At 37.4% G+C, this 25,717-nt stretch overlaps 1 protein-coding gene across 3 annotated transcripts in view; it reads left to right on the top strand.

The window, feature by feature from the left end:
* Nucleotides 1-25,717, top strand: part of CXADR (CXADR Ig-like cell adhesion molecule) — a 56,871-nt gene that overhangs the window by 29,868 nt on the left and 1,286 nt on the right. For 2 of the 3 annotated variants that reach the window (XM_043593829.1, XM_043593828.1), the window contains 4 exons: nucleotides 4,961-5,116; nucleotides 6,734-6,856; nucleotides 7,388-7,526; nucleotides 9,046-13,334. In XM_043593829.1, coding sequence (XP_043449764.1) covers nucleotides 4,961-5,116; nucleotides 6,734-6,856; nucleotides 7,388-7,526; nucleotides 9,046-9,310 — 683 coding nt within the window. In that variant the 3' untranslated portion in view covers nucleotides 9,311-13,334. Of the gene's footprint in view, nucleotides 1-4,960; nucleotides 5,117-6,733; nucleotides 6,857-7,387; nucleotides 7,527-9,045; nucleotides 13,335-25,717 lie in introns of those variants that run through there. The other variant, XM_043593827.1, reaches the window with a different exon arrangement.

Raw genomic sequence — 25,717 nt, 5'->3', positions numbered from 1 at the left:
AACTTTTATCCCAGATGCAGGTATATTTAGGATTATAACTCTGATTGTGTATCTTCTTTTAACAATGCTCTCCAGAAAGCATTGTGTTAAGACATATATGGAATTTTAACTGGTCCGTGATGTACCAGTCAGACTGTACTTGTTATTGGAATTATTTGTTGTGGACCCTGAGGTGGGCAGGTACACTGGGAAGAATTTGTTGGCACACATTTCCAGAAGCAGTGTGAATAAGCACAGTGTGTGTGAGTGTGTGTATGTTCCCATCGGACCAAGTTCTGGATTGAATTTGCAGTTCCTGACTAAGGAATCATTACAGCAAAAGGCAGCTCATGTCCTAGAAGGAACCTGGGTCAGTAATAATGGTTGGCACATGATGTGGCTAAGCACATTGGTGACAGCAGCCATGACTGCCATGCAGGAACCTCACAAGCCAGCATCTCACACCTCAAGATGGGTAAGTGAGAAGCATTGACACAGTAACTGTCTTTGTTAGCTCTGGAGGGGATCACCTTGGCCAGGCAAGCTGTGAATCCAAACCAGAGAGGGAGAGATGGGTTAAGTGGAAGAGAAGAGGAGAAAGGGAAGTGATTGCTGAAGGGCAATGGGGATGACTGTGATTTGAGAGGCTGTGTCAGAGCTGGAGGAGAATTTCTTGTAACTTTCTCTTCCATCTTTTCAGATGAGTCATGGCTGCTGCTGGGAGAAACTATCAGAATTTTGAAAGTGGGGGGGGGGGGTGATGCCTGGCTGACCCAGTCAGAAGAGCATGTGGCTCTTGATCCTTGGGCTGATGAGTTTGAGCCCCATGTCGGGTATAGAGATTAAATAAATAAACTTAAAAAAAAAAAGAGTTGGATGGAAGCTTATCTGTTAGCTTTTCCTGAAAAATCTGTTTGTATAGTCTGGAAGAAAGAGAAAACAAAGAGGCCTCTAGGGACCAGATTGAGTGTTAGTCCAGTGGAGCTCAGTTCACTTGAAGGCTTGACTATATAATACCTTGATTTTCTTGTGGGAATCTGGAGGTGATGCCATCATGGTGTTCACAGAATAACGAGAGTTTATCTCTTGAGCCCTATGTGCTGTGTGGACATGGACAGGGATGACTGTTAGTTGCCTAGGTGTGAGGGGTGATGTGTTACTATAGCTTGCCCCATTGTCAGAGCCTGCCCAGCTCTTTCAGATATGCCAAAATTCCTGTGGATGTAGCTCAGTAACAAAGAGAATTGATGGAGGGTTAGTATGGTGGTCAGATATCACTACCACCTTCTGATAGGACCTCTGATAAGGCATATTATTGAGACCCTTTGGTATAAACAGACTGGGTTGTCTTGAAGAGTAGAGTAACAGTCATTCCCTGTATGTGTATAGTGCACCAGCATGTGGAGTAGCTCACTGGCCTTGAGGGGCCTGAGGGATTTGCAATCCATTGGTAAGGAGTGTGGCATTTGTTTTCCATTTTTTGCTTTGAAATGATTTTACTTTTATAGAAAAGTTTCTCCAATAAGAAAATGGATTAAATTTTAAAAATCTGTAATTAAAAAAAATATATATATATATACATACATACATATATGTATGTATGTATGTATGTGTATGTATCATGGGACCATTTTTGAGACTATGCAAATATCTTGTTTCTCCTCAGATTTTTGCCCATTGATTTCTATGTGTGACTTCACCTGGACTCAGTATTTTTGTTGTTGTTACATAAAGTAATCCATTTGTTATAGGCTAGCGGTGTTTCAAATGGTGAAACTGATCTACTGGTCTTTTTATCTTTCTTTTCTATAGTGTTTATTTTTGAGAGAGCAAGTGAGCAGGGGAGGTGCAGAGAGGGAGGGAAAGAGACTCCCAAGCAGGCTTCATGCTGTCAGTGCAGACCCTGACATGGGGCTTGAACTCATGAACCATGAGATTATGACCTAAACCAAAATCAAGACTCTGACACTCAACTGACTGAGCCACCCAGGCACCCCTGGTCTCCTAGTCTTTGAAGTCCTTTAGTCTTGTGATGGCAAACTTTACTGTGATGGCAGAAGTGGTGTTGTAGGTCCAGTAATCACTGGCTACCATTTCCATGTGGGAGCCACAGTACCTGGTCCTCACAGCTCTTCCTTTCATCTTGATTTTGCCACAGTGTGCTTAGTGTGCTGGCTTATTTCTCATATTTACCAATAGTTCCGACCTTCTTGTGTTTAGCCATGTTACTGCAAACTAGATCTAAGCCCAAGAAGCCTGGTATTTTGAACCAAGCAAAAATAGCTTTCCTGGATGAATGATGTGATGATAAATTATACCCTGTCCCATATAGGAATTTCGAGTGTTCTTCCTATAGACTGATGTAGGCCACTAGCATGGAGGGGTGATGATGCAGGACATATGGAGTACAGCACTAGTAGACCTTGAGACACTGCCCAAGTGCAAGGTGATAGACATGCACCTTTACTTGAGAAGGACTGTTGGCTATGCTAATAATCATGGAGGCAAATGTTCTGGGGACATTGGCCAGGTGTCCTGGAACTCCAGGCCAAAGAAACATTAGAAGACAAGACTTTTCTGTGTTCCTTTATCTTTCTTTCAGGATAGCCAATTGCCATGGATTAAGAGTTTTCTTCCCTGTGGTATGATGGTTGGGGTTAGCATGTAAAAGACTTGGCACTTTCTCTTCCCAATGGAAAGCAGGCGGACCACTCCAGAGTGACACCCAGAAGCCAGTGTTGGTGAAGTCTTATTCTGATATAGAGTATGGATCTCAAGCTCTGTGGCAGCCACTTTAAGTAACTGCCCGTTATTGGATATGTTGGTTTATGGGAAAGAGAGATTTTCAGGAGAAAAGATGAAGATTAGGGTTAGAATACTTGGTACCAATAGATATTTGATGTAGAAAGGATTGCTTTAATATCTCACTTACTGCTAGTTTATGTAATAAAAGGTTTATTTGGTAGTTTGAAGAAATGGAGAATAAAGCTCATTTCAGTGGAGATTCACAGGATGAAATGATTTGCATTAGACTGAGTTGAAAGTCTAATTGATGTAGTCCCCAGAGCGACTGACCAATCTGAAAAAGAAACAAATTTTCTTAGGAAAATCATCAGTGCATTTAAATAAATGCATGTGTTGATCCTTATTAAAAAGTACAGTCAGTAAGAGATGGCGTGGAGAAACAAAATCAGATTTAAGGATTATCAAGAAATATGTGAAGTGAAATCATGATTGACAACCTTAAAGATGCCCCCCAACAATGCTGTTGGCCAACTTTGGAAAACCATTTGCCCATTTTTTATTGAGTTAAACATGCATTTACCATGTATGACCCAGAAATTACCAAGAAAAAAGAAAACATGTATCGATATTTATCTACTATTCAAGCAGCATTTGTAATAGCACAAAACTGTAAAATCCATTTACATTTTGATAGTAGTGAAAGAATAAATGCCCATTCAGGACTAAAAGAATAAAAATGAGCTCAGGCTAAAAAAGAAAAACACAGTCGTGCTACTTATCAGGCTGGGAAGACAGATGCCGATAAAAGCCAGCTGCAGAATTCATAGGGAACACAGTTTCCAAGGTTGTGGGGCAGGAGTAAACTGGAGACCACTGTGGCCTCCCCCGTGATGCCCCCACTTTGCACTACTCCTCTTTTCCTGGGGCACTCCATTGCTAAATGGCCCTCATCTCCAGTTTAATCCCTGCTTCTCCTAATCCTCCCTCAGAAACATCATCTGATTTAGAACAGGTACATGCTTCTCTCAGACCGTCCTCAGAATCTTTCATAATCCCTCCTCTCTTGCCCAGTGACATGCTATGGATCCTTATAGTGCCTTCCTTATGGGTCACTCACCCTGATGGTGGCAGACTACACACCTCTCCTGTTCCATTTAGCTGATTGAGTTTTAGCACTGGCCCTAAAACTGGAAACAGTGTTCATTAGAAGGTGAATGGATAAGCAAATTTATGTTATAGTCCATCAAAAGATAAAGCTCAGCATTGAAAAAGAATGAACTACTGATATACGCAACTGCTTGGGTCAGTCTCAAAAGCCTTACGGTGAATAAAAGGAACAAGACAAAAGGTAAATGTGTATTATTCCATTTATATGACTCTGTAAGAAGTGGAATGAATCTATAGTATGATAGAAATCTGATCAGTGGCTGCTTGGGGTGTGGCATGAGATCTCAACATGAGGGAACTTGCTTGGAAAAGGATTGGACCCGTTCTTAATGGTGGTGCTTATACATTCATTAAACCTGATCATCCCACAAGATTCAATTGTGTTGATTTTATTTTATGTACATTGTGCCATAATAAAAGTTCAACAGAAGAGTATGAAATCCAAGGTGTTAATCCAGTGTTTGGAGTGAGTTGAAAGTAATGGGTTTAGCAGCTGCTTAAACGGTTACCTAGAGAGACTTGGAATATAACCTCAGGTTTACCTTTTTATAACACTGCACTCTGGATAGTTTGGGGTTAATGTAAATGCAGTGTTAATTGGTCCTGGCTTTGGTAAACACATGTATCCCTATTATCAGCATTGTTTATTATAAATCCGTCGATTGGTGAGGTAGCAGCACTGAGAGAGATATGACGTGGTGGATTCTGCCAGAGGTCTAACTACCTGTCACACAGTTCAGAAGAATGGGTAAGGAGTGGAGGGAGGCAGAAGCTTCCTTGAGTCTGAAGTGGGTACTGTTCGCACCGTCCTTTCTTTTTTCAGATGTGCCCTTTGGAAAGGGGGGTGCACAGAGCTACCACCCGGGATGCCTGAGCTCATTCTTGCCTACTTTGTTTTGGATAAAGCTGAGTAAACTGGTGTTGATAACCTATTACAGTCTTTCAGTCCCATCAACTCTGGACTCAGGACCACATGATTATGAGTCTGTGGTTATGCGACACGCTGTGTGTTTAATCCTTGTAAACATAAATTCTGTTCTCTTACATGAAGTTACATTTCTTTTCTCAGTTAAGCCTTCAGGTACAAGATGTTATGTTGATGGATCAGAAGAAATTGGAAGTGACTTTAAACTAAAATGTGAACCAAAAGAAGGTTCACTTCCATTACAATACCAATGGCAAAAATTGTCCAACTCACAGAAACTGCCCGCCTCATTGTTAGCAGGTACTGGTGATTTTGCAGTTGTACTATGTGCCTTTGATTTGTACTTAAGTCTGGTTAGGTGTGTGTGTGTATGTATACATATTTTCAAATTCCCAAATACCTTCCCTTTTCTGGATTCCATGAGAATTATTCAGTGTTTTATAATGACAACTTAGTGTCATATAATGTTAATGAAAATATTTTTATAGTGATTTCACTGCTTAGGATATTATAATATTTTGTTTCATACACACACACACATATTAATGTTTATTTATTTTGAGAGAGAGAGAGAGAGAAAACGAGCCAGGGAAAAGGCAGAGAGGGAGACAGTGGGAGAGAGGGAGAGAATCCCAAGCAGGATCCACACTGTCAGTGCAGAGCCCTACACGGGGCTCGATCCCATGAACTGTGAGATCATGACCTGAACCAAAATCAAGAGTTGGATGCTTAACCAACTTGAACTCAGCACCCTGAGATCAAGAGTTGCATGCTCTGCCAGCTGAGTCCAGCAGATGCCCCAATATTTTTTATAATTGTTGTGGCTCTGCCTCAGCTGAGACCTTACCTGGCTAAGGCAGTTGTGGTTACTGTCACTGGTGATACAAATGAACTGGAGGGACAATTACAGTTGGTCCTTGAACAACACAGGTTTGAACTGTGCGGGTCCATTTGTATGTGGATTTTTTACAGTAGAATACTGTAAATGTATTTTCCTTATGATTTTCTTAGTAACATATTCTTTTTAGCTTATTTATTGTAAGAATATGGTATATAATACACATAACCTAGAAAACATGTGTTAATGGACTGTTTGTTACTGTAAGGCTTCCAGAGTCAAGAGTAGGCTACTTATAGTTACATTTTGGAGGAGTCAAAAGTTATACCCTGTTCTTCAACTGGATTAGAATGCTTAACCCCCACCCCCTTGTCCAAGAGTCAACTGTGTTTGCATTCTGGAGACCTGCAGATGTCTCCCTGGCAATTTATTCTGTTTCCAGGTTTAGCTTGTCTCACTTTTTTTTTTATTTTTATTAAAAAAAAAATTTTTTTTTTTGGGGCGCCTGGGTGGTGCAGTCGGTTAAGCGTCCGACTTCAGCCAGGTCACGATCTCGCGGTCCGGGAGTTCGAGCCCCGCGTCAGGCTCTGGGCTGATGGCTCAGAGCCTGGAGCCTGTTTCCGATTCTGTGTCTCCCTCTCTCTCTGCCCCTCCCCCGTTCATGCTCTGTCTCTCTCTGTCCCAAAAATAAATAAACGTTGAAAAAAAAAAAAAATTTAAAAAAAAAATTTTTTTTTTTAATGTTTATTTATTTTTGAGACAGAGAGAGAGCATGAACCGGGGAGGGTCAGAGAGAGAGAGGGAGACACAGAATCTGAAACAGGTTCCAAGCTCTGAACTGTCAGCACAGAGCCCGACGTGGGGCTCGAACTCACGGACTGTGAGATCATGACCTGAGCCGAAGTTGGACGCTTAACCGACTGAGCTACCCAGGCGCCCCTCAGCTTGTCTCACTTTTACCTGGGTTGTCAAGCTTCATAAGGGCTTGCCTTTACTAAAAATTTAGCAATACAGTATTGTAAAAGTGGGTTTTGCCACACACACACACACACACACACACACCCTTTTTTTCCTCCTAGAAATGACTTCACCTGTTATATCTGTAAAAAATGCCACCACTGAGTACTCTGGGACATACAGCTGTACGGTCACAAACAGAGTAGGCTCTGATCAGTGCCTGCTGCGCCTGGATGTCGTTCCTCGTAAGTACCTTCTTTCTGTCTGTTGTGATGATGTTTGTTTCCATGGGCTTTATACAGCTTCCTTTGGTTCAGTCAGCAAGTGTGTATTAACGGCAAGGGATGCCAACTTTTAGCAAAGCACCCTGTGGCTCAGTGATTAGCTATTCTAAGTCATGGAAAGGAAAAAAAATACAATATTAATAAGATCTTCATTACTGTAATGACATTAAGAAGCTAAGAGTTGTCAAATCGACTCTCGGACCATGTTTCGCCATTATAAACACAAGCTATTTAGAATATTCTTATATGCCTGCCAAGATAGCTGTGAATATTAAAATCTTTTAGTTTTATAATTTTTATGCTTGAAATAGATTATACATTTCAGAAAAAAGTTCTTTCAGTGGATTTTCCCACTGGACCAAAAACTAAGTAATTTGTCTCTTAAAGTTAATATATGCTATGAACTCTGTCAGTGTGTATCCTTACCTTCAACATGACTAGATATAGGTTTTTGTTACTATTAATTATTTTCTTATTAACATCTTGTTCCAGCTTCAAACAGAGCTGGGACAATTGCAGGAGCTGTTGTAGGGATTTTGCTTGCTCTCGTGCTCATTGGCTTTATCGTCTTTTGCTGTCGTAAAAAGCGCAGAGAAGAAAAATATGAAAAGGAAGTTCATCATGATATCAGGTAATTAAGTGACATAAGACTTCAGTGATATAAACTAAATTGATTTGGTTTCCAAAGCATGAGTCCTCTTAACCATCTGAAGCATTTACCACTTTAAGAACTGGGTGAAAGCTGTAGCTCTTCCCCTCAATGCATTTGAAGGCTTTTACTTTCAATTTCGAGGGTGCAGAATCCACCAACCTCCGTTGTGCCCTGCCTTCTGCCCCAATATTGAATCCTATCGTAAGGGCCTCTGCAAAATACTTATCTCTAGACTGCCTACCTTCTCCCAGTAAGTGCAGGAATGAAATTAAAAAAAAAAAAAAAAAAAATGAGGGCGCCTGGGTGGCTCAGTCGGTTAAGCATCCGACTTCGGCTCAGGTCATGATCTTGCGGTCCGTGAGTTTGAGTCCCACGATGGGCTCTGTACTGACAGCTCAGAGCCTGGAACGTGCGTCAGATTCTGTGTCTCCCTCTCTCTGCTTGCCCTCTATCTCTCTCTGTCTCTCAAAAATAAATTAAAAAAAAACAACAACAACAACAACAAAAAACATATAGTAAGGTTTGAAAAGAAAGACCTGATAGTATCAAGTGACATAGGTAGTTTATAGTACTGTTGATAATGTGATACTATTTTATTTTTTAACATTCTAAGCCAGTAGATCTTAACTAGAAGTGCATATTGTGTTATAGAACTTTTTTAAAAAATGATAACATGACCTAAATAACATCCAGGAAATAAATTGACATTTTGATAGGTCTAGTATGGGGTCTGGGCACTTGAATTCTTCTTTTTCTTTTTTTCTTTTTCTTCCTTTCCCCTCTCCCTCCCTGACTTCCTTCCTTTCTGTCTTTCTTTCTGTCTTTGCATCCACACCCAGCTTGATCCCACAACCATGAGATCATGACCTGAGCTGAAATCAAGAGTCTGATGCTTAACCAACTGAGCCACCCGGGTGCCCTTGGGCACTTGTATTTTTAAACTGCACCAGAGGTACTCATATATATTCTTTGTCAGTGTTTGGTGTGAAAATTCTTATGCCTAAATGCTCAGCTTTTGCAAATTTAAATCTGCTAAATTTTCAGCTAAGGTCTTAGATAAGTAACTTTAATAACAAAAAGGTTTTTTTTTTCCTTTCTTTCCTTCTTTCCTTTTTTTTTTCAGTGGAAATACATCTGTGAGTGTTAGTGCTTTATCAACTGCAATGTGTTGCCTGACTCTAGACTGTCTTAATCAGTGATAGTAGAGTATGAAGATATTTGAGGTTTGTTCCTTATAAGACAACATTATAGAAACATACATTTTTGTAAATTACATTTTTCTGTGGAGATATACACTCTGTAAATGATAGATTTTGGACAAATACACAGTTCATGACATTGTACCTTACTGTGCTTGCTTTATTTGTGTCACACTCAGTTTTATATACCTGGTACTTAGAGGATCTTTTCTCACTCCTGTCCATTTTTCACAGCTTATATAACTGTAGGTTTTTAGAAACTTGTTCTTTGACCTTGTGTTGGGATCTTTGCTTTCTAGGGAAGACGTGCCTCCTCCAAAGAGCCGCACATCCACTGCCAGGAGCTACATCGGCAGCAATCACTCGTCCCTGGGATCCATGTCTCCTTCCAACATGGAAGGATATTCCAAGACTCAGTATAACCAAGTACCAAGTGAAGACTTTGAACGCACTCCTCAGAGTCCGACTCTCCCACCTGCCAAGGTAGCGGCCCCTAATCTAAGTAGGATGGGAGCGGTGCCTGTGATGATTCCAGCACAGAGCAAGGATGGGTCTATAGTATAGAGCCTCTGTGCTTTCATCCAGGCTTTCCATCTCTCTTTCCTTCTCTTCAGATAGGGAAGCCAGTTCTGTTTTAAATTCTGCTACCAGCCTCAAAATAGATCAAAAAGAAGTTAACTGGAAACTGAGAGTTATACTTTAAAAAGTTTTGTTTGGGGAAAAAAAAATAATAAAAGTTATGTTTGGTTATTGAAATAGTAAAGGCATTAAAGTCACTAAAGACATTCACCATCTGAAAAAAATTTCCTTTAGATTGATTTGATAAGATTTCTAAATATTAATACTTAAAATATAGCACTTTGAATATGAAATCATAGGTGAAGAAATTGGTGAACTTACATGCACTCTGAGTTGATACTTGAATCATCTGAAAGTGGTACTTACTTTTTTCTACCATTATTTTTAGATTGCTTTTCTCAATTTGTGATCAGATAGTTCCCTCCAAGTTGATAAAGAAACATTCATGGCAAAAATATTTATGATACATTTATGTTTGTTCTTTTTATAGCTTCTTAGAAAAGTCATTTAAATATGAGTTTGAAATCCTTCTAATAACGTAGAAAACAGTACAGTATTCTAGAAATTGCTACTTTTACTTCAGAATCATTCATAAACCTTGTCTATGAAATGATTTCTTAACTATTTAGTTGATAGACTGCTATAGGCAACAGGGACGCAGTAAGCTCTTTTATATGCTAAAATAATGGAGCATCTCTCTGATTTGTTTAGAAAATTTGCTGTCAGCTACATACAGCAATGACACTAGTTAGGGGTGCAATAGTGAGTATGGGTTCTGTTGAGGAGTAATCCGAGGGCCTTGAGGCCTATCATGGTCTTCAGAACAATGACCAGCCAGAAACAGGATGGAATATTTTGCAGTTGCAACTAAATACTAGCCCTGGACAAGATATTTTTCTAACAAAAATTATGGCTCATGTATTAACAGTTTGAAATTCCCTAATTATGGGTTCCAAATTTAAAAGCATTTTTTACCTGGTTGGTTCAGTGTGGTTGTTTTTGGCGGGGGCGTGGGGGGTGAGCTTTGTGGTTGGTATTGCATATTATGTGTTCTAGAAACATGTAATCCTAAATTTACCCACTTGAATTTAGTCCCCGGAGGATATTTTCTTTCTAGACTCAGAAGATGAAATAATTTTAAGCTAGTAAGTGTCCTCCATCAATTCTGTATTTCAGACTTGGGAGGGTGCATAGCTGCTCTTGTATGGCCAACATGTCTGTGTAGTTGCAGAAAATGAAGGTGAGCTTTGAAAAGAATGAGCCTTAGTTTTGTGAAAGTGATTTATTCTTAATAAAAAGCAAGAAATGAAAGGAAAAGGAGTAAAAGGTATACTCTTAACTGCCAAATGTGTTAAATACTGTGGTAGTAGAAGAAAGTGAATTTCTTGTATTTCCCTTAAGATTGTGAGGGAGTGTGGATATAGTCAAATGAGCCAACAGTTTTCTTTTATAGTAAATAAGGTTTGCAATAAATATTTCACTAGCTCTAAAACCTTTTCCCTAGATTTTGGTAGGGAGTTGGTTTCTGTAGATCTCTTTGGGTGCTGTGGTGGTAAATGCTACATTATAAATTAATGTTGGTATGAATTTGAGATTAGGCAGAATACGGTGTATACTTTATAATTAATGGTGAACTTAAGCTGAATGTCTGTGTAATGGATTAGTGTATAGTTTTATATATTTGGAAGCATTTTTTTTAGGTAGGTTTTTAACCCTACATAATATTGCTTTTATACTTGTGTTAACATTTTCATCTGTGCCTTTGGGTAATTTAATTTTTATTATGAATTTCTGGTGCCTATGAGCTAGCTATCACCTGAAAGGTGCTTAGAGGTGAAGGTACTGTTCCTAAAAAACACATCACTGTGACACGTTTCTCTTTTCATACTTTGAATCTTGCCTCCTCTTCTCTATTCTTTTTGGGTGCAGCTTAACTGTGTTATTCATAAAGATTTTAAAACTTCAACACCCCCAACACTCTTTGTGTTTATGGTTTTATAACAGCTATTTTTGAATGCCAGATGTCTGGCCTGTTTTATATGATAAAACTTATAAGATAGTATAAGAATAAATAACAGATCACAAAGTTCAATTAATAAAAAAAAAAATCTGGTCCTTCCTGTTACCAGTTTTCATACAGTGTCAGTCAGTCTAAGTAGGAATTACCATAATAGGTGGACATGTAAGACTTTCTAGTGTAGGATTTGGCTATAAGTAAAGTCCATACCACCTACAACCTGAGAATGGAGCTTGTAAAAACATCAGTTGCGTGACCTGAAAATGAAAAGACTTGCCGGGTGTGATTAAATTTCAAGGACAGAATTCAGTTTGAGACTTAGTTCTCCAGCTGCTCTCATTGTAAATTTCAGTCTAATCCAAAAGTCGGATGGTACTGATAACTTCCCAGATAATTCTCAGTGATAATTCAGTTGAACTAGAGATCGGGTATTTGTTCTTTACTATTGGTAATCACCAAGCAGTTCAGCCAAAAACTGTAATTCGTGCGTTTCCATCAGAAAGCCAGTGTCTGTCAAGATGGGCACTGCATCTGTGAAGACAAACAGGTTGATTCTACTGTACCCTTGAAAGACTGGACACCATCTTTTTCAGTTCCATTTGAATCATTTGAAAAGAAACGAAAGTGTAGAGTATGAGTTCTGTGCTTTAAATATGTAGTTTACTGGTTTTCTTTTTCTTTTTGGCAATCTTAGCAGTATTCCCGTTAGAGAACCCCCACAATTTCTTACTGAAGACACTGACCAGTTATTCCAGGCGAATAACTTCCTTTAAATTTGGGCTATCTACCATGGAGTTGTTACAATGGAAACAGAGCCTAAGTATGTCTGGGGGGCGGGGGGGGGGGGTTAAATGAAGAAATGCAGTTAGATTATGGATATGAAGAAATAGTTGACTTTTGTTAAAAATAATTTTTAAGATTGAGTTCTGGAAGTTTGGAGCAAGTGAAGGGGCAAGTAAACGTGATTAAATATAAAAAGAACTTGCTGCATGAAGTTGGATATCAAATTCTATAATGTATGACTTCTTAAAATAACTGTTTTGTCTTTTTGTGTGCGTGTGGCATGTAAATTTGAAGTTCTATGAATGTTTAAAGTTTTTTTTTCTAATCTTTTCAATTTCCACAGTGTTTAGGGCTGTCAGATGCCTTATTCCAGTGTGAACAGAAAAAAAAATTTATGTGGTTAATGCTTTGATGTAAGGAGTAGTTGTAGAAAATGTTGGCACAATTTTAACTTTTTAGTGGCTTGTGACATTATATATATATATATGTACATATATCTTTATAATAGCCATGTGTTTAGTAGTATAAATGTTCTGGGCAAGTTTTAGTATTTCAAATGCCTTTAGACTTGGAATAGAGGCAACACATTCTGCAGTTGGATTTTTTATTCATTTGCCTGTTTTGACACTAAAAAAGGTCTATAACTGAGCACAAATTCTACAGTGTTACAGAAGCAGGGAAAAATAATAAATTTGTGAATTGTGGTTCTGTTTATCTTATAGATATCAACAAATATTTTGCTTCATCTAATCTCATATTAAAGTTACTAAAATTATTATTTAAAATTATTTAAAATCAAGTTTAAAAAATACCTTATTTTGTAATTTTAAAAGTGTGACGATGTCCGTTGGATTTGGCTTTGGTCACGAACACCAAAAGCTCCAATCAGAGAACTCTGTTTTCTGCTAATTTATTCAATGGGAAGTGTTAAGAGAACCACAATTTATTCACTTACTCTCATTCCTAACTGTGAACTTTTGTGATAAATACACCTGTACTACTGATAAAAAATATTTTGACACTTCACATATGCAAGTAGAGAATTGATAAGTGTCAGTTCCAAAAGTGATTTTGTATTTAAAGTTTCTGGCTTAAGTATCCAATGGTGCAGATTTTGAAATTTGTAAGAACAAAATTTGTTTTTAAAAAAACAAAAACTTGCTCTAGTTTTGTGACCTTGTGTACTTTTGAAATAAAATGAAGAAAGCAGTTTTCTGCCTCGTGTGGCTTCATTGTGCCTCTTGAGAAATGTCTACTTTATAAAACTTCAATAATGCTATTCCTCAGGGTTTCCTTTTCTCCTCCCCTCCTTGCATCCTTTATTGAACAGAATAAAGATCAGACTATCACACTTCATGAAAACATGTCAAACATACTTCTCTTTCCCCACTCTGTGCATTTTCATGACAGCATATAGCATAATGTAATATTTGGGGTTGAAGCCTCCACAGAGTTTGTGATCAGTTCACAGTTTGGAGCATGAACTCAAATTTGAGTACTCCAAGAGTAGCATTAAGTACATACACAGCTAGTTATGGTTCATTGATTCTAAGCAGTGACTACAGGAAACAGAATGAGGTAGTAATACCTCTGTAAGAAGGCACTTAGGAATGTTTTGTTTAGTGCAGGGTTTTTCGATCTTCCCACTTGTAGCATTTGGACTGGATGATCCTTTGTTGGGAGGAACAGTGTGCGCTGTAGTATGTCGAGCAGCACCCCTGGCCTCTACCCACTAGACACCAGTCGCATTCTTTCTTCTTTCCCAAGATGTGACAGTCAAAAATGTGTCCAAACTTTGCCACATATCCACTGGGATGGGGGGCAAAATTGGTTTAGTTGAGAACCACTGGTTTATATTAATGTGAAATTGTCTACTCCTAGATTAAAAGATTAAAAGATAAAGATAAAAAGATTATAAAATAGGCCTTGTAGTCAGACATAAACTTCTGCTCATTACTATATGCTTTACTTAGCTTCAGTTTCCCGCTGTTTAAAATGGGGATACAAATCGTCACAGGGGATGTTGGATGGTTCTAAAGAGAGAACTGATAGAATAATGAAAATTCTTTGCATTCGTCCCTCATAGCTGGGATGCTGATAGGGATTCACAGATTTTCAAAGAATCAAGGTTTCAAAGAATCAAAGAATCAAGGCTAAGTGAAACTACTGAGTATAATTTAATGCCTTTAATTTAGTCCATACTTTAATCTTTTAAAAAATTTTTTAATGTTTTTATTTATTTTTGAGAGAAAGAGACCCAGAACAAGTGGGGGAGGGGCAGAGAGAGAGAGAGGGAGACACAGAATCTGAAGCAGACTCCAGTGTCTCTCTGAGCTGTCAGCACAGAGCCCGATACAGGGCTTGAACTCATGAACTGTGAGATCATGACCTGAGCCAAAGTTGGATGCTCAACCGACTGAGCCACCCAGGCACCCCTCATATTTTAATCTTAATTAGCCAGATCACATTTCTGGCTAATTAAGTACCAAATGGCAAAACTGATGAAATTCTTGAAATTTGAGATAAAATTGAATATAATTTTTTTAAGTTTATTTATTTTGAGAGAGAGAGAGAGTGTGTGTTGTGCACAAGCAGAGAAAAGGCAGAGCAGGTGAAGAGAGAATTCCAAGTAGGGTTTCACTCACGGCACGGAGCCCAACTCTGGACTCATGAACTGTGAGATTATGACCTGAGCCAGGATTAAGAGTTGGACGCTTTACTGACTGAGCCACCCACGCCCCTAAAGTAACTTGTTTTTAAGTAAAAACGGTCTACTTTTAAGTCTAAGGCATAATCAAATGTAATTTTCTAAATGCAGTAAAGGTAACAAAAGATGAAAAAGCCAGTCCTAGGAACTGAAGCTCAGTTTTTCTTGCCATTTCTGAAATCAAAATCAGATGTGAATGTGTTGTTACTTAAATGATTTTTCTAGATTTGATAACCATGGTGGGGGAGGGGGTGGAGGGGGAAGCGCTGTTGCCCTGAAGTGTAACTGCAGGAAAAAAAATTTCTAGAGTTAATCGAAGGACCAAGAAATAAATTTCAGGACAAATCCACGGTTAGTTTGCTTCTCATTTCACCGCTGAGCTGTGAAAATTCTAACTCTAATGGGGGAATGAGAAAGGTGGGAGAAGATGTAGGAAATTAGAGGTAAAAACCAATGTCAGTCCCCAATAAAGTACCAGAAGCCGTCATGATCTTGACTATCTTCCCCTAAGACCTTGTCCCTTAATCCACTAACTAAATCTTAGTGGATTGGTTGTCTTCAAATGTAAATATGGTCCAATTAAAAACCAGGTCATCTTAACCTAATGTAGAAGATCTTGCAAGGTCCATTCCATTTCCCTACGGTTTGTTACCTCCATAGCTGCAGATGCACCTTCACGCAGTAGACACACTCAGTAGCTGAGGGGCTTTGGTTTTGGACCTTTGTGGGTATGCGATTTCTTCAACCAGAGAACAACCCCTCGTTTACCTGTCCTGCTAGTGTCAACTGAGTCATTTTTCCTGATATGTACCCCTGTTCCTTACTTATAAATTGGGGGTGCATCTGAGCTCTCAACACTGCCAGCACAGGTCTTTGAGGGCACAAAGTCTTTTCCATTCCGTTTGTTGAACATGCTTAATATGCCCTTTTTCAAGTTTGAAGCTGATTTGCTCACCTCATCATACTCAGTGCCTAACTCTGACTTGCATATTACTCAGTAAATGCTGAGTGAATTTTTAGAAAGGAAACTACGTAAACACTAGGGGCAAGTTTGCATTGACTTGGTATGTGTCCTATGTTCTGCAAGACAACTGCCCTGATCTCTTCCAAAAAGACTGTATCCGGAGAAAAAGTGTGAGTATGTGTGGTGAGAGGAAAAAGTGTGACATTGCTTAAAAAGTTAACTTGGACAAGTACAGAACGGGGTGACCTGATTGAATAGGAACAAACACTAAAACAAACCTAATTATTATAAAAACCTGGAGAAGTGGAGAAGCAGTTTAGAAGTAAACCTGTAAAACCTTCCTCAGATTCTGAATAGTCTGGAGTCAAGTTAGTGACTGTTTTCTCTCCAGGGTTATTTTGGTAATTAATGAAATTCCTTGCAGATGACTGGTTTCCAGGCCAAGTCATTAATGGTAGTATGTTTTTTTCTCGGGCTTCACAAACTTCCAGAAATATTTGAATACACCTTTAGAGAAGCCAAGAAACTTACGTACTTAAATATCATTGCCTAATTGTGATATACTAATTTATCTTGGTTTCAGAATCCAGGGCAATCTACTTAGATGGCTGGAACACCATTTCTTAGAAGATTTTAATTTCAAACAAACATAGAATGTCAATTGTTTTCAAGTCTTTTTAAATGATTAGTTTTCTGAAATGACTAGTCATTTATAATTAATTTCTATGTATAATTGTATTAGTTTGTTAGGGCTGCCATAACAAAGTGCCACAAACTGGGTGGGTTAGACAAATGTATTATCTCCCATCCTGGAGGCTAGAAGTATGAGATATAGGTGTTGGCAAAATCAGTCCCTTCAGATTGCTGTCAGGGGAGGATCTGCCCAGGCCGCTCTCCTTGATTTGTAGGTGGCTGTTCCTCTATGGGTATCTGTTTCTGTGTCCTAACTTTCCTTTTTTTTTTTATAAGGATACCAGTCACGCTGAATTAAGACCCACACTGATGACCTAATTTTAACAAACTGTAACTTCAAGGACCCTATTTCCAAATAGGGTCACATCCTGAGGTACTGGGGATTAGGACTACTACCTAGGAGTTTTGAGGCACACAGTTCAACCCATGTCAGTAATGATGACTGGAAATTATGATGAAGAACTAATAAAATAGTGAAAGTTGGTGTGGAACACATGCCCAGAGAGCTTCTTTGCTTACTTTTTAGCAGTGTAATAAAAATATCAGCACACAGGGCACCTGGGTGGCTCAGTTGGTTAAGCATAGGACTTCGGCTCGGTTCATGATCTCACGGTTCATGGGTTCGAGACCCGTGTTGGGCTCTGTGCTGACAGCTCAGCACCTGGAGCCTGCTTCTGATTCTGTGTCTACCTCTCTCTCTGCCTCCACCCTGCTCATACTCTATCTTCTGTTTCTCACAAATGAATAAAATGTTAAAAAAATATATCAGCACCTAAATAACTATGCCAACAGCTATTTCATGGTTGTCTGTCTCCCTCATTCCTAAACCAAGAGAGTATGTGTGATCTTGATTTGAAAACTGGAGTGACTATATATGCTGTTAACCTCATATCTGCTTGTCAACTGGAAAAGTAGTTGATGGAATGGTTTTGATTTGTCTTTCCTTATGAATCTTGCTGACAAGATGAAACTGTTTTTCTGGAGAAATAGTTTTTAACCTCAGGAATATATGGAATATATGAAGAGGTGATGGACCACTGTAGAAAGAAAAAAAGAATCCACCTGATTATGGAAGCAAATAGATGGCCACTGCTCTACAATCACCTCTATGATCTAGACGAAAGTTGATTAAAACTCTGCTTCTGGGTTAATTGTCTTAAAGCACTTAGGTTCATTTCTTTTGCTCAAAAGCTTTCCAGGACAACCTCTAACTTGAAGTTTATACTCTGGCCTGATTTTAGACTTTCACAACGGGCCCTCCAACTACCACACTTATTCGATGCTTACACTTGCATATACATGTTTTGTTTTTTTTTTAAATAAAGTTTTATACAGTTTCCAGTTTAGCAAATCTTTTCATATTATTCTATACATTTTTATCTTTTATGTATCTACCCACCTAAAACAACCATATTTGTCTTAAAACTATATATTGTGTCATAGTGATATACCATAACTTTAACCAGTCTCCAATTGAGGGCCATTTAAATTGGTCCCATCTTTTTAACATAATGAGTTAAAGTACAAGCAGTATATTTGTATATACATTATTTTGCATATGTATAACTATATCCTTAAGGTAAATGTCTAGAAGAGGTGCTGAGTCAAGAATATTCTGATAGCTATTATTAACATACCTTCTTACAGCACTTTGTCTTGCAGTGGATTAGCGTGCTTAGCTTCCCCCAAATCCTCACCCATACTCTTACCCAACTTTTTGATCTTTCCCAATTTCTGAGAAGAAAATTCTCTCTTTAAAATTGTATTTCTGTTTATTCACTTGAATATCTTTTCCTGTGTTTTAAAAGCCCTTTGTACTTTTGAGAACAGTGCTCATATGCTTTGCTCAGTTTTCTTTTGTACTGATTTTGCTAATTTGGAGAAGCTCTTAAATATTAATAAAAATTAGTCCTTTGTGGTGTGAAATGAACTTTTTTTTTTTTTTTTTTTTTGGCTAGGCTACCCTTTCTCTTTCACTCTGATTATGGTTTTAACCCTTTCCTGATGGTGTAATCCAAACCCTTCCCAAACCATCCTCCTGGTGCAATCTGCCTTCTCCCTTCTTGAAACTGTACCCTCAGAGGAAGCTGAAGGTCCCGTGTCTTTCCATGTTCGCATGGAAACTTAAGCAGATGTCAGACCTTTCAAAGATGGGACATCTTTACCCAGATGTTCAACACACAGATTCAGTAACCTTGGTTGATGATCAAATTGCAGGAGCTCTGTGTTCACATCAAGCCATTGCTTCATGTACTCCCATCACAGTGTGTTTTTTCTTAATTTATCTTTGGTTTCTAGTTGCTGGTGTTTTGGCTCACAGCATTTTAAGGGAATCAGCACAAACTAAAGTAATGAAGAAAATGAGTTCTCTTGCACTTGAAAAGAAGAGATGTGTATGTCACATGTTAGGTCAGTTATCACACACTCTCCCAAATTGAATGTTGGCTACCCTCACTGTGCTCTTTTAATGTTGCTAAGTAGGACTCTTTCCCTCTCACATAGTCCCAGAACTGTCAACAGCGAGAACCTTCGTAGGGAACAGAATGAATGACCTTGCAATTCTAAGGAGAGTGGGATATAGAAGATACCAATGACTGGTTTGCAACCTGTTGGAAAATCACAGTCCTTTGACATTCAGCCTCCAGTAGTATTTTGATCTACTAACAAGAAGGGGACTTACTATGTGTTCACAGGAACAACAGCACAAAGTAAAATAATCACATGAATTATCATCTCTGCTCTGCCAACTAAAAAATACTTTGTTCTACACCCAGGACAGAGTAAAGATACATTGTATAGTACCCAACAGGGCTTTTATGAGCATGTTTATAAGTTTGATTTAAACCTTTTTGTAATATGGGCAACAAATTTGTGATATAGTTAAGAAAATTGACATGGCAGTTTAAGTTTTGTAAAAAGACAAAAAACCTAAAATACCCATGGGCTACATTATCTAGTTCAATATCATTTCAGGAAAAAAAATAAAGATCCAGAAAGGTTTTGATCTCCCCAGGCCACATAATTAGGAACAAACTCCAGGTCACCTGACTCCCGATCTAGTATTTTTCTAAGAACCTCCAGTTCTTGGCAGTCTGGGCCCCTTGAGAACCATTTGAAAGAAAGAAAATGGGAATTTGCAATGTGTGGCTGTCTCATCTCTCACTGCTCCCACCAACACCAGCCAGGCAGGCCAGTGGAAAAGAGCAGACTCTGGCCTAACTAGTGCTTTCTGTGCATAAACGTGGTCACTGATGCCCAGGGCACGCTGAGCACTGACAGCTGCATTCTTCTCCCAGATGGAGTGATGGTCCCATGGGGGTTATGACTGGAGTGCATGTTGTTTGGTACCACGCCCATGTATGCTTGTTATGTTGCTGATTACAAAATTTAAGTAAATTGTACATAGCAGCTATACTAGATGTGGCAAAGACAACATATGTAAGGAAATGATTCTGCTTCAAAATATGTTGGTTTCATTTGACTATAAAGAACCTAGGCTTTAATTAGGATCAATATGGATGTAGGTTATGGGAAAAAGAAAACATAATTCTTAGCAGTAGACCCATATTCTAAGAAAAATTCTTAACTACATGATTTGGTGACAGAAAGTATATTGGTACATTTTAAGCATTTAAAAATTTTTAAGAGATATATCACTTTTAATGGTTTTCCACTTAAAACTTTTTTTATTGGCACTCCTGATTGTGTCTGGGGAGAGGGGTTTTACTGTAAACCTGCATGCCAAATGCCTGTCAGGTCCTGTATTTTAACTTTTTGTGTCTTCCTTCCCAGATTTCACAGTATCAAGCATCACAAATGGTATCTTCAAAATTATTTTCCAAAGGAACTTATTAGCTATCCATATCAGATTTTAAATATAGTCTGTCTTATCACTGGGAAACATGAAATAGATTTCACTTAGTAATAACTTAGATGACAAAACAATTTCACATTTTTCATGTTCCACTAATCTTAGAGTTTCAAAAATTTCATTTTTAATCAGTAAATTTTGTTTCACTTCTTTTAAAATTTTTAATGTTTATTTTTAAGAGAGAGAGAGAGCAAGAGCAGGGGAGAGGCAGAAAGAGAGAGGGGAGACAGAATTCAGAGCAGGCTCAAGGCTCTGAGCTGTCAGCACAGAACCAAACGTGGGGCTCAAACTCACAAACTGCAAGATCGTGACCTGGGCTGAAGTCAGATTCTTAACCCATTGAGCCACCCAGGTGCCCCTATTTCACTTCTTTAGAAGAAATGTTTGGTGGATTTATAAGATGCAAACCCAGTTTTTTTCCTATTGAATTTAGTGAAATAGTTAATCACACTGGCTTATTAATTTAACTCAAAAATTTATCATCTATACATTTCTGTGTGAATTCAGTTAGCAGTTCTGGTACATGATTAACCTGTCCATAATATGAAACTACTAAAAATAATGTTTTAGAATATGTTAATTAACTAGAATTTAAAATAAAAATTTAAACTAAATTAAAACATATATTTAGAGAGAAAATAAAAAATTGTTTAGAAAATCGACATAAGAAAGTATTTCAAAATATCACATTGTGTAACCATAAAACGAACATAGTTCTTAATACAACAGTATAGGAGTATGTAAAGTAAAAGTTCCCTCTTTTAAACATCCCCATCTACTAAAATATTAACTGTGGTCATGTCTGATGGGGTGATTATAGGTGATTAATGATCTTTCTGTGCTGTTCCTTTTTTTCCAAAATGAACATTACTTTTGTTAACAGAAAAATAATTCTAATAAAGAAATTTTGTGTACAGTGAATATGGCATTCTGAGTTAGAATTCCCCATTACTAATGACAATTCTACATATAGATCCATAGGAAAAGCAGTGATTTAAACAACAGCCACTTAAAAAAAAACAGTATAACCACTAATGCTTTTCATGGAAAAGGGAGATTTCAAATACAGCCTTCTGCTTTGAAGTTGGAAAAGAATATCTGATGCCCTCTTGTGGCCAAATAATTTTAATAAGGTAATTTATTCCTTTTCATTTAAATCAGTCTGCATCAAGAGAATTAACACCAAAACATTGATGCTATTGCTTTGTAAACGACAAAAATGCTCACATATTATTCTTAACAGTTTAGCCTATCTTCCCAACATGTGTCCTGGATTTATCCTGCCAGGGTTTGAAGCTTTTGTTAATTTAGGTCACCGAGGCAACTTGAATACTTGAGACACAGTGTCCTCAAATGTAAGATGAGAATAGTAGAACATACATAGGTTTAACTTAGAATGGAAGGAAGGGACTTACTGGCAGTACCTGTCACACAATATGGTGATTATCTTCCCACATCAGTAGACACAGATCATTCTTTTATTGGCCTCATGTTCTTACATAGTATGAATGAATTATAGTCTTTTATTATGGCAAATGATGCTGCATCAATTATTCATTTGAATACATTTGCAAAAGTATTTCCATAGGTTATCTTCCAGGTATATAGAATTTGAATTACTGGATGAAAGAATATGCGCATTAATGGGGCGCATGGGTGGCTCAGTCGGTTGAGCGTCCGACTTCGGCTCAGGTCACAATCTCGCGGTCTGTGAGTTTGAGCCCCGCGTCGGGCTCTGGGCTTATAGCTCAGAGCCTGGAGCCTGCTTCCGATTCTGTGTCTCCCTCTCTGCCCCTCCCCCGTTCATGCTCTGTCTCTCTGTCTCAAAAATAAACGTTAAAAAAAAAAAAAAAAAGAATATGCGCATTAAAAAAAAAAAAACATTGACATTGTCAAATTGTCTTCCACAAAGAATCAAACAATCTTTTCAATATTTGTCAATTTGTTAGGTGAAAAATGGTATTTCATAGCTTCTTCTATTTTCCTTGCCATTAGTGTTCCATTAGCACACCTTTCGTTTTTAGTTTTTACACCTCTTTATATGTATTTAGCTCTGCTAAATAACTATATATACAAGCTTTTGATAGAATACTAATCCATTTTCTTTTAAACATGTGCAAATTTTCTTTGGAGTTTCTCTTTTAAATTTATGATGTCTTTTGATATGCAGTTTACTTTTTAATTCCAAACCACTAACATTCCTGTTAAAATTGGGAAAAGTTTCCCAAGCTGAAGTTAGTAAATATCTCCCTTCATATTTCCTCTCAGTACTTTTACAGTTTCATAATTAACATTTTATCTTTAATCTATTTGGAATGTATTTTTATGGCTTAGAGTTAGAATTTAACTTAAAAAAAAAATGCATCCAGGGTGCCTGGCTAGTTCAGTTGGAGGAGCATATGATTCTTGATCTTGGGGTCATGGGTTTGAGCCCCCAAATGTAGAGATTATTTTTAAAAATTAACTTTAAAAAAATGAAAAAAAATACATAGTCAAAATAGTTCACTATTAATTTATTAGTGGATCATTTTCAACTTGAAAAGTCACTTTCACCATACATTAAATTTCTGTTTCTGGTTGTGCACTTGTAATTCTGTTTCATTGTTCACTGTTCATCTGTTCACGTCTATGTTAACTTTTGAGTATATATTGACAAATCATGTAAAAGGAAGAATACTCCCTATCCATTGTCCTTTAAAAAAAATTATTGGTTATTTTGGAGAATTATTCTTCCATGTAAACATAAAATCAGTTTCGTTTTCCATTAAAATTTTATCAGAATTTTAATTATGATTTATACTTTTACATATTAACTTAAAAAGTGGAGTTTCTATAATGTTGACTCAATTTAGAAATATAGCATATTCTTCTAGTGAGTTTTTTCTTTTTGTAAATTTTTATAAATTTTTCTCTTCTATTTGACTCACTCCTTTCTGTTTTTAGTTTATTTCCAGGTATTTAGTAGTCTTTCTAATAGGGGTTCTCTTCCACAAAGCATATTCTAAATTTTTCTTATGAAATTAATATTATTTACATATAGTTGGGAACAGTGAAGGAAAAGTATATGATACTACCACTCTATTACAAGCATTTATTATTTTGGAATATTTCCTTCTAGACGCAGTATGATCAACAAAATTTTTACCCACATTGCAATCCTTTTATTCAGAAGCGTAAGACTGCCCATGAAACATACATGCAGTTTGGTTATCAGTGATACAGTATTTGTATTTGCTAAAAATAAATCCACCAAACTTGGCTTAAATTAAGTGCTTATGAAAAATATTTTTTTCTTTCTACCCCTCTAGTTACAAAGTAATAATGCTCAGTATAAAAGTCTAAAGACTGAAGTGTACAATCTAGAAAAATAAAGTTCTCTGTATCTGACCCCTTCCCCTGCCTCTGAGAACACTGGCTACTGTTAATTTGGTACTTATTTTTCCAGGCAATTTTTGGCACCATCATAGAAATAATATTTTTCATCCCCCACTTGTGGTAGTTCCCCAATCTGCAACATTTTATGCCATGTCATTTCAATTTTTTTTTTTTTTTTTGGTAGCTACATGGACTTTTCCATAGTATTTTCTTGAATAGATGTTCAGATTTTATTTAACTGTTCACCTGTTGTTGGCTACTTGGATTTTGCAAGATAATGGCTGGACCCTTTGAGTATTTCTAAAGACAAATTCCCAGAATTCGTTTCTTAGCCAGAAGATCTGCACATTTATATTTTTAACTACCCTTCAAAAATGGTGTTTTAAAGCCAAGTTATGGATGTCTACATAATACTTGGTATTTTTCAAGTCCTATGAAATTTAAGCAAGGGTCTAATTATGTAAAACTTACAGGAATCGCTTCTGTAGCAAGTTATTCCTTTTTTGAGGGTACAAACAATAAAAGTTTAACACTTTTATTTGTGCTGATCATGTGCTTTAAGAATAAACATCAAACCAACCTAATTGCAGTGGTGTATATGCTACAAGTACTAATGGTGAATTTGCGTCTGACAAGGGTTAGATGGGTTTCCATTTCATTCTTTAGGTTATCCTTCGAATTATGTAAAAGAACGAAGGAACCTACAAAGTGTCTAATGCGATAAATTGGGAGACAAAGGGATGCTTTCTGTGGTGGATAAAGTGTGCACATTTTAAACAGAAATTACATGAGCCCTCTCTGGAACTAGTGCTTGCACAACTCCCAGTATAAGCCTATGCTCCATCTGTAACGTATGGATGTTGTTTCCCTTCGAACCTCACAGTATTACTGCCTCACAACTGGAAAACAAACTCCCGAGAATATGAGAACATTGAACACCATGTTAAACCATCAAATATACTTGATAACTAACAGAAATTAAAGCCTATGATGAACTTGTGCCTTTCTAATACCGCTAATTCTCTGTGTGTGATCTTTCCCCGGGATCAATCATTGATACACTTAGCTTTGTCATCTCAATCCTGTCAAGTGGGCTGTATCTCCTCCTATTTCAATCTGATTTACAGTTCAAGCAAGTAAAATGTCTATCAAGTTAGTGGTTTGTAAAAAGGAACTCTGTCAAGGTTTTATTAATCAACAGATAATTTAAAGGTCTTCTATCCTCATTTGCTTAATCTAATCTTTACATCTGTCCCTTTTTTCACATGTTGGCTTGATACCGAAACTTCTCACAGCATTATAATGAACTGAACCAAGGCACCATGAACCACATGGGCTTTGCAAAACCCAGACCGGTTAAAGTCAGGGCTTCATTTCTTAGCTGTTATCTTGGGCATTTTTTAACTTCTCTGAGAGTCCTTATCTAAATTGGTAATAATGGTACCTATCTCATGGGGTTATTATGAGGATTAAATAAACTACTGGCACATAGATATATAAAATTTTTTTTGAACTTACGGTTATCTGTAAAATGGATAGAATGTCTTCTCTGGGTTTTGCTTCTTTCCACTCAGCAAATAAGAAATCACTTTGACAGTGATAGTTGAGAAGTCAACATAAATGCTTTGACATAAATACCACATTAAAAAAACAGAAATAAGTAGTTTAGTACTGATGTAATAGAACTTACCAAAAAGATGTGTTTGTCACAAACCACTGTTTGAAACAGCCCGAAAAAGGCTTTCAAACTGAAATTATGCGGCCGTATTGTCTTCATTAGAACAGTCCAAATTGTCTGAGACACAGAGATGTTACGATTCCTAGAGTCCTAAATACCATTCAAAGTTTGACAAATTTTTGTACCCTGTGCTTACTAGACTGAATTTAAGACCCAACTGCTTAGAGAAAGATGGCTTATTTCATTAGGAATGGATTGGAAAAGCTATATTGATGAGTTTTCTTTTGCTTTAAATAACTTTTCA

This window comes from Prionailurus bengalensis, chromosome C2, assembly GCF_016509475.1.
Source record: "Prionailurus bengalensis isolate Pbe53 chromosome C2, Fcat_Pben_1.1_paternal_pri, whole genome shotgun sequence".
Lineage (NCBI taxonomy): Eukaryota > Metazoa > Chordata > Mammalia > Carnivora > Felidae > Prionailurus > Prionailurus bengalensis.
This window is presented reverse-complemented; position numbering and strand designations above follow the sequence as displayed.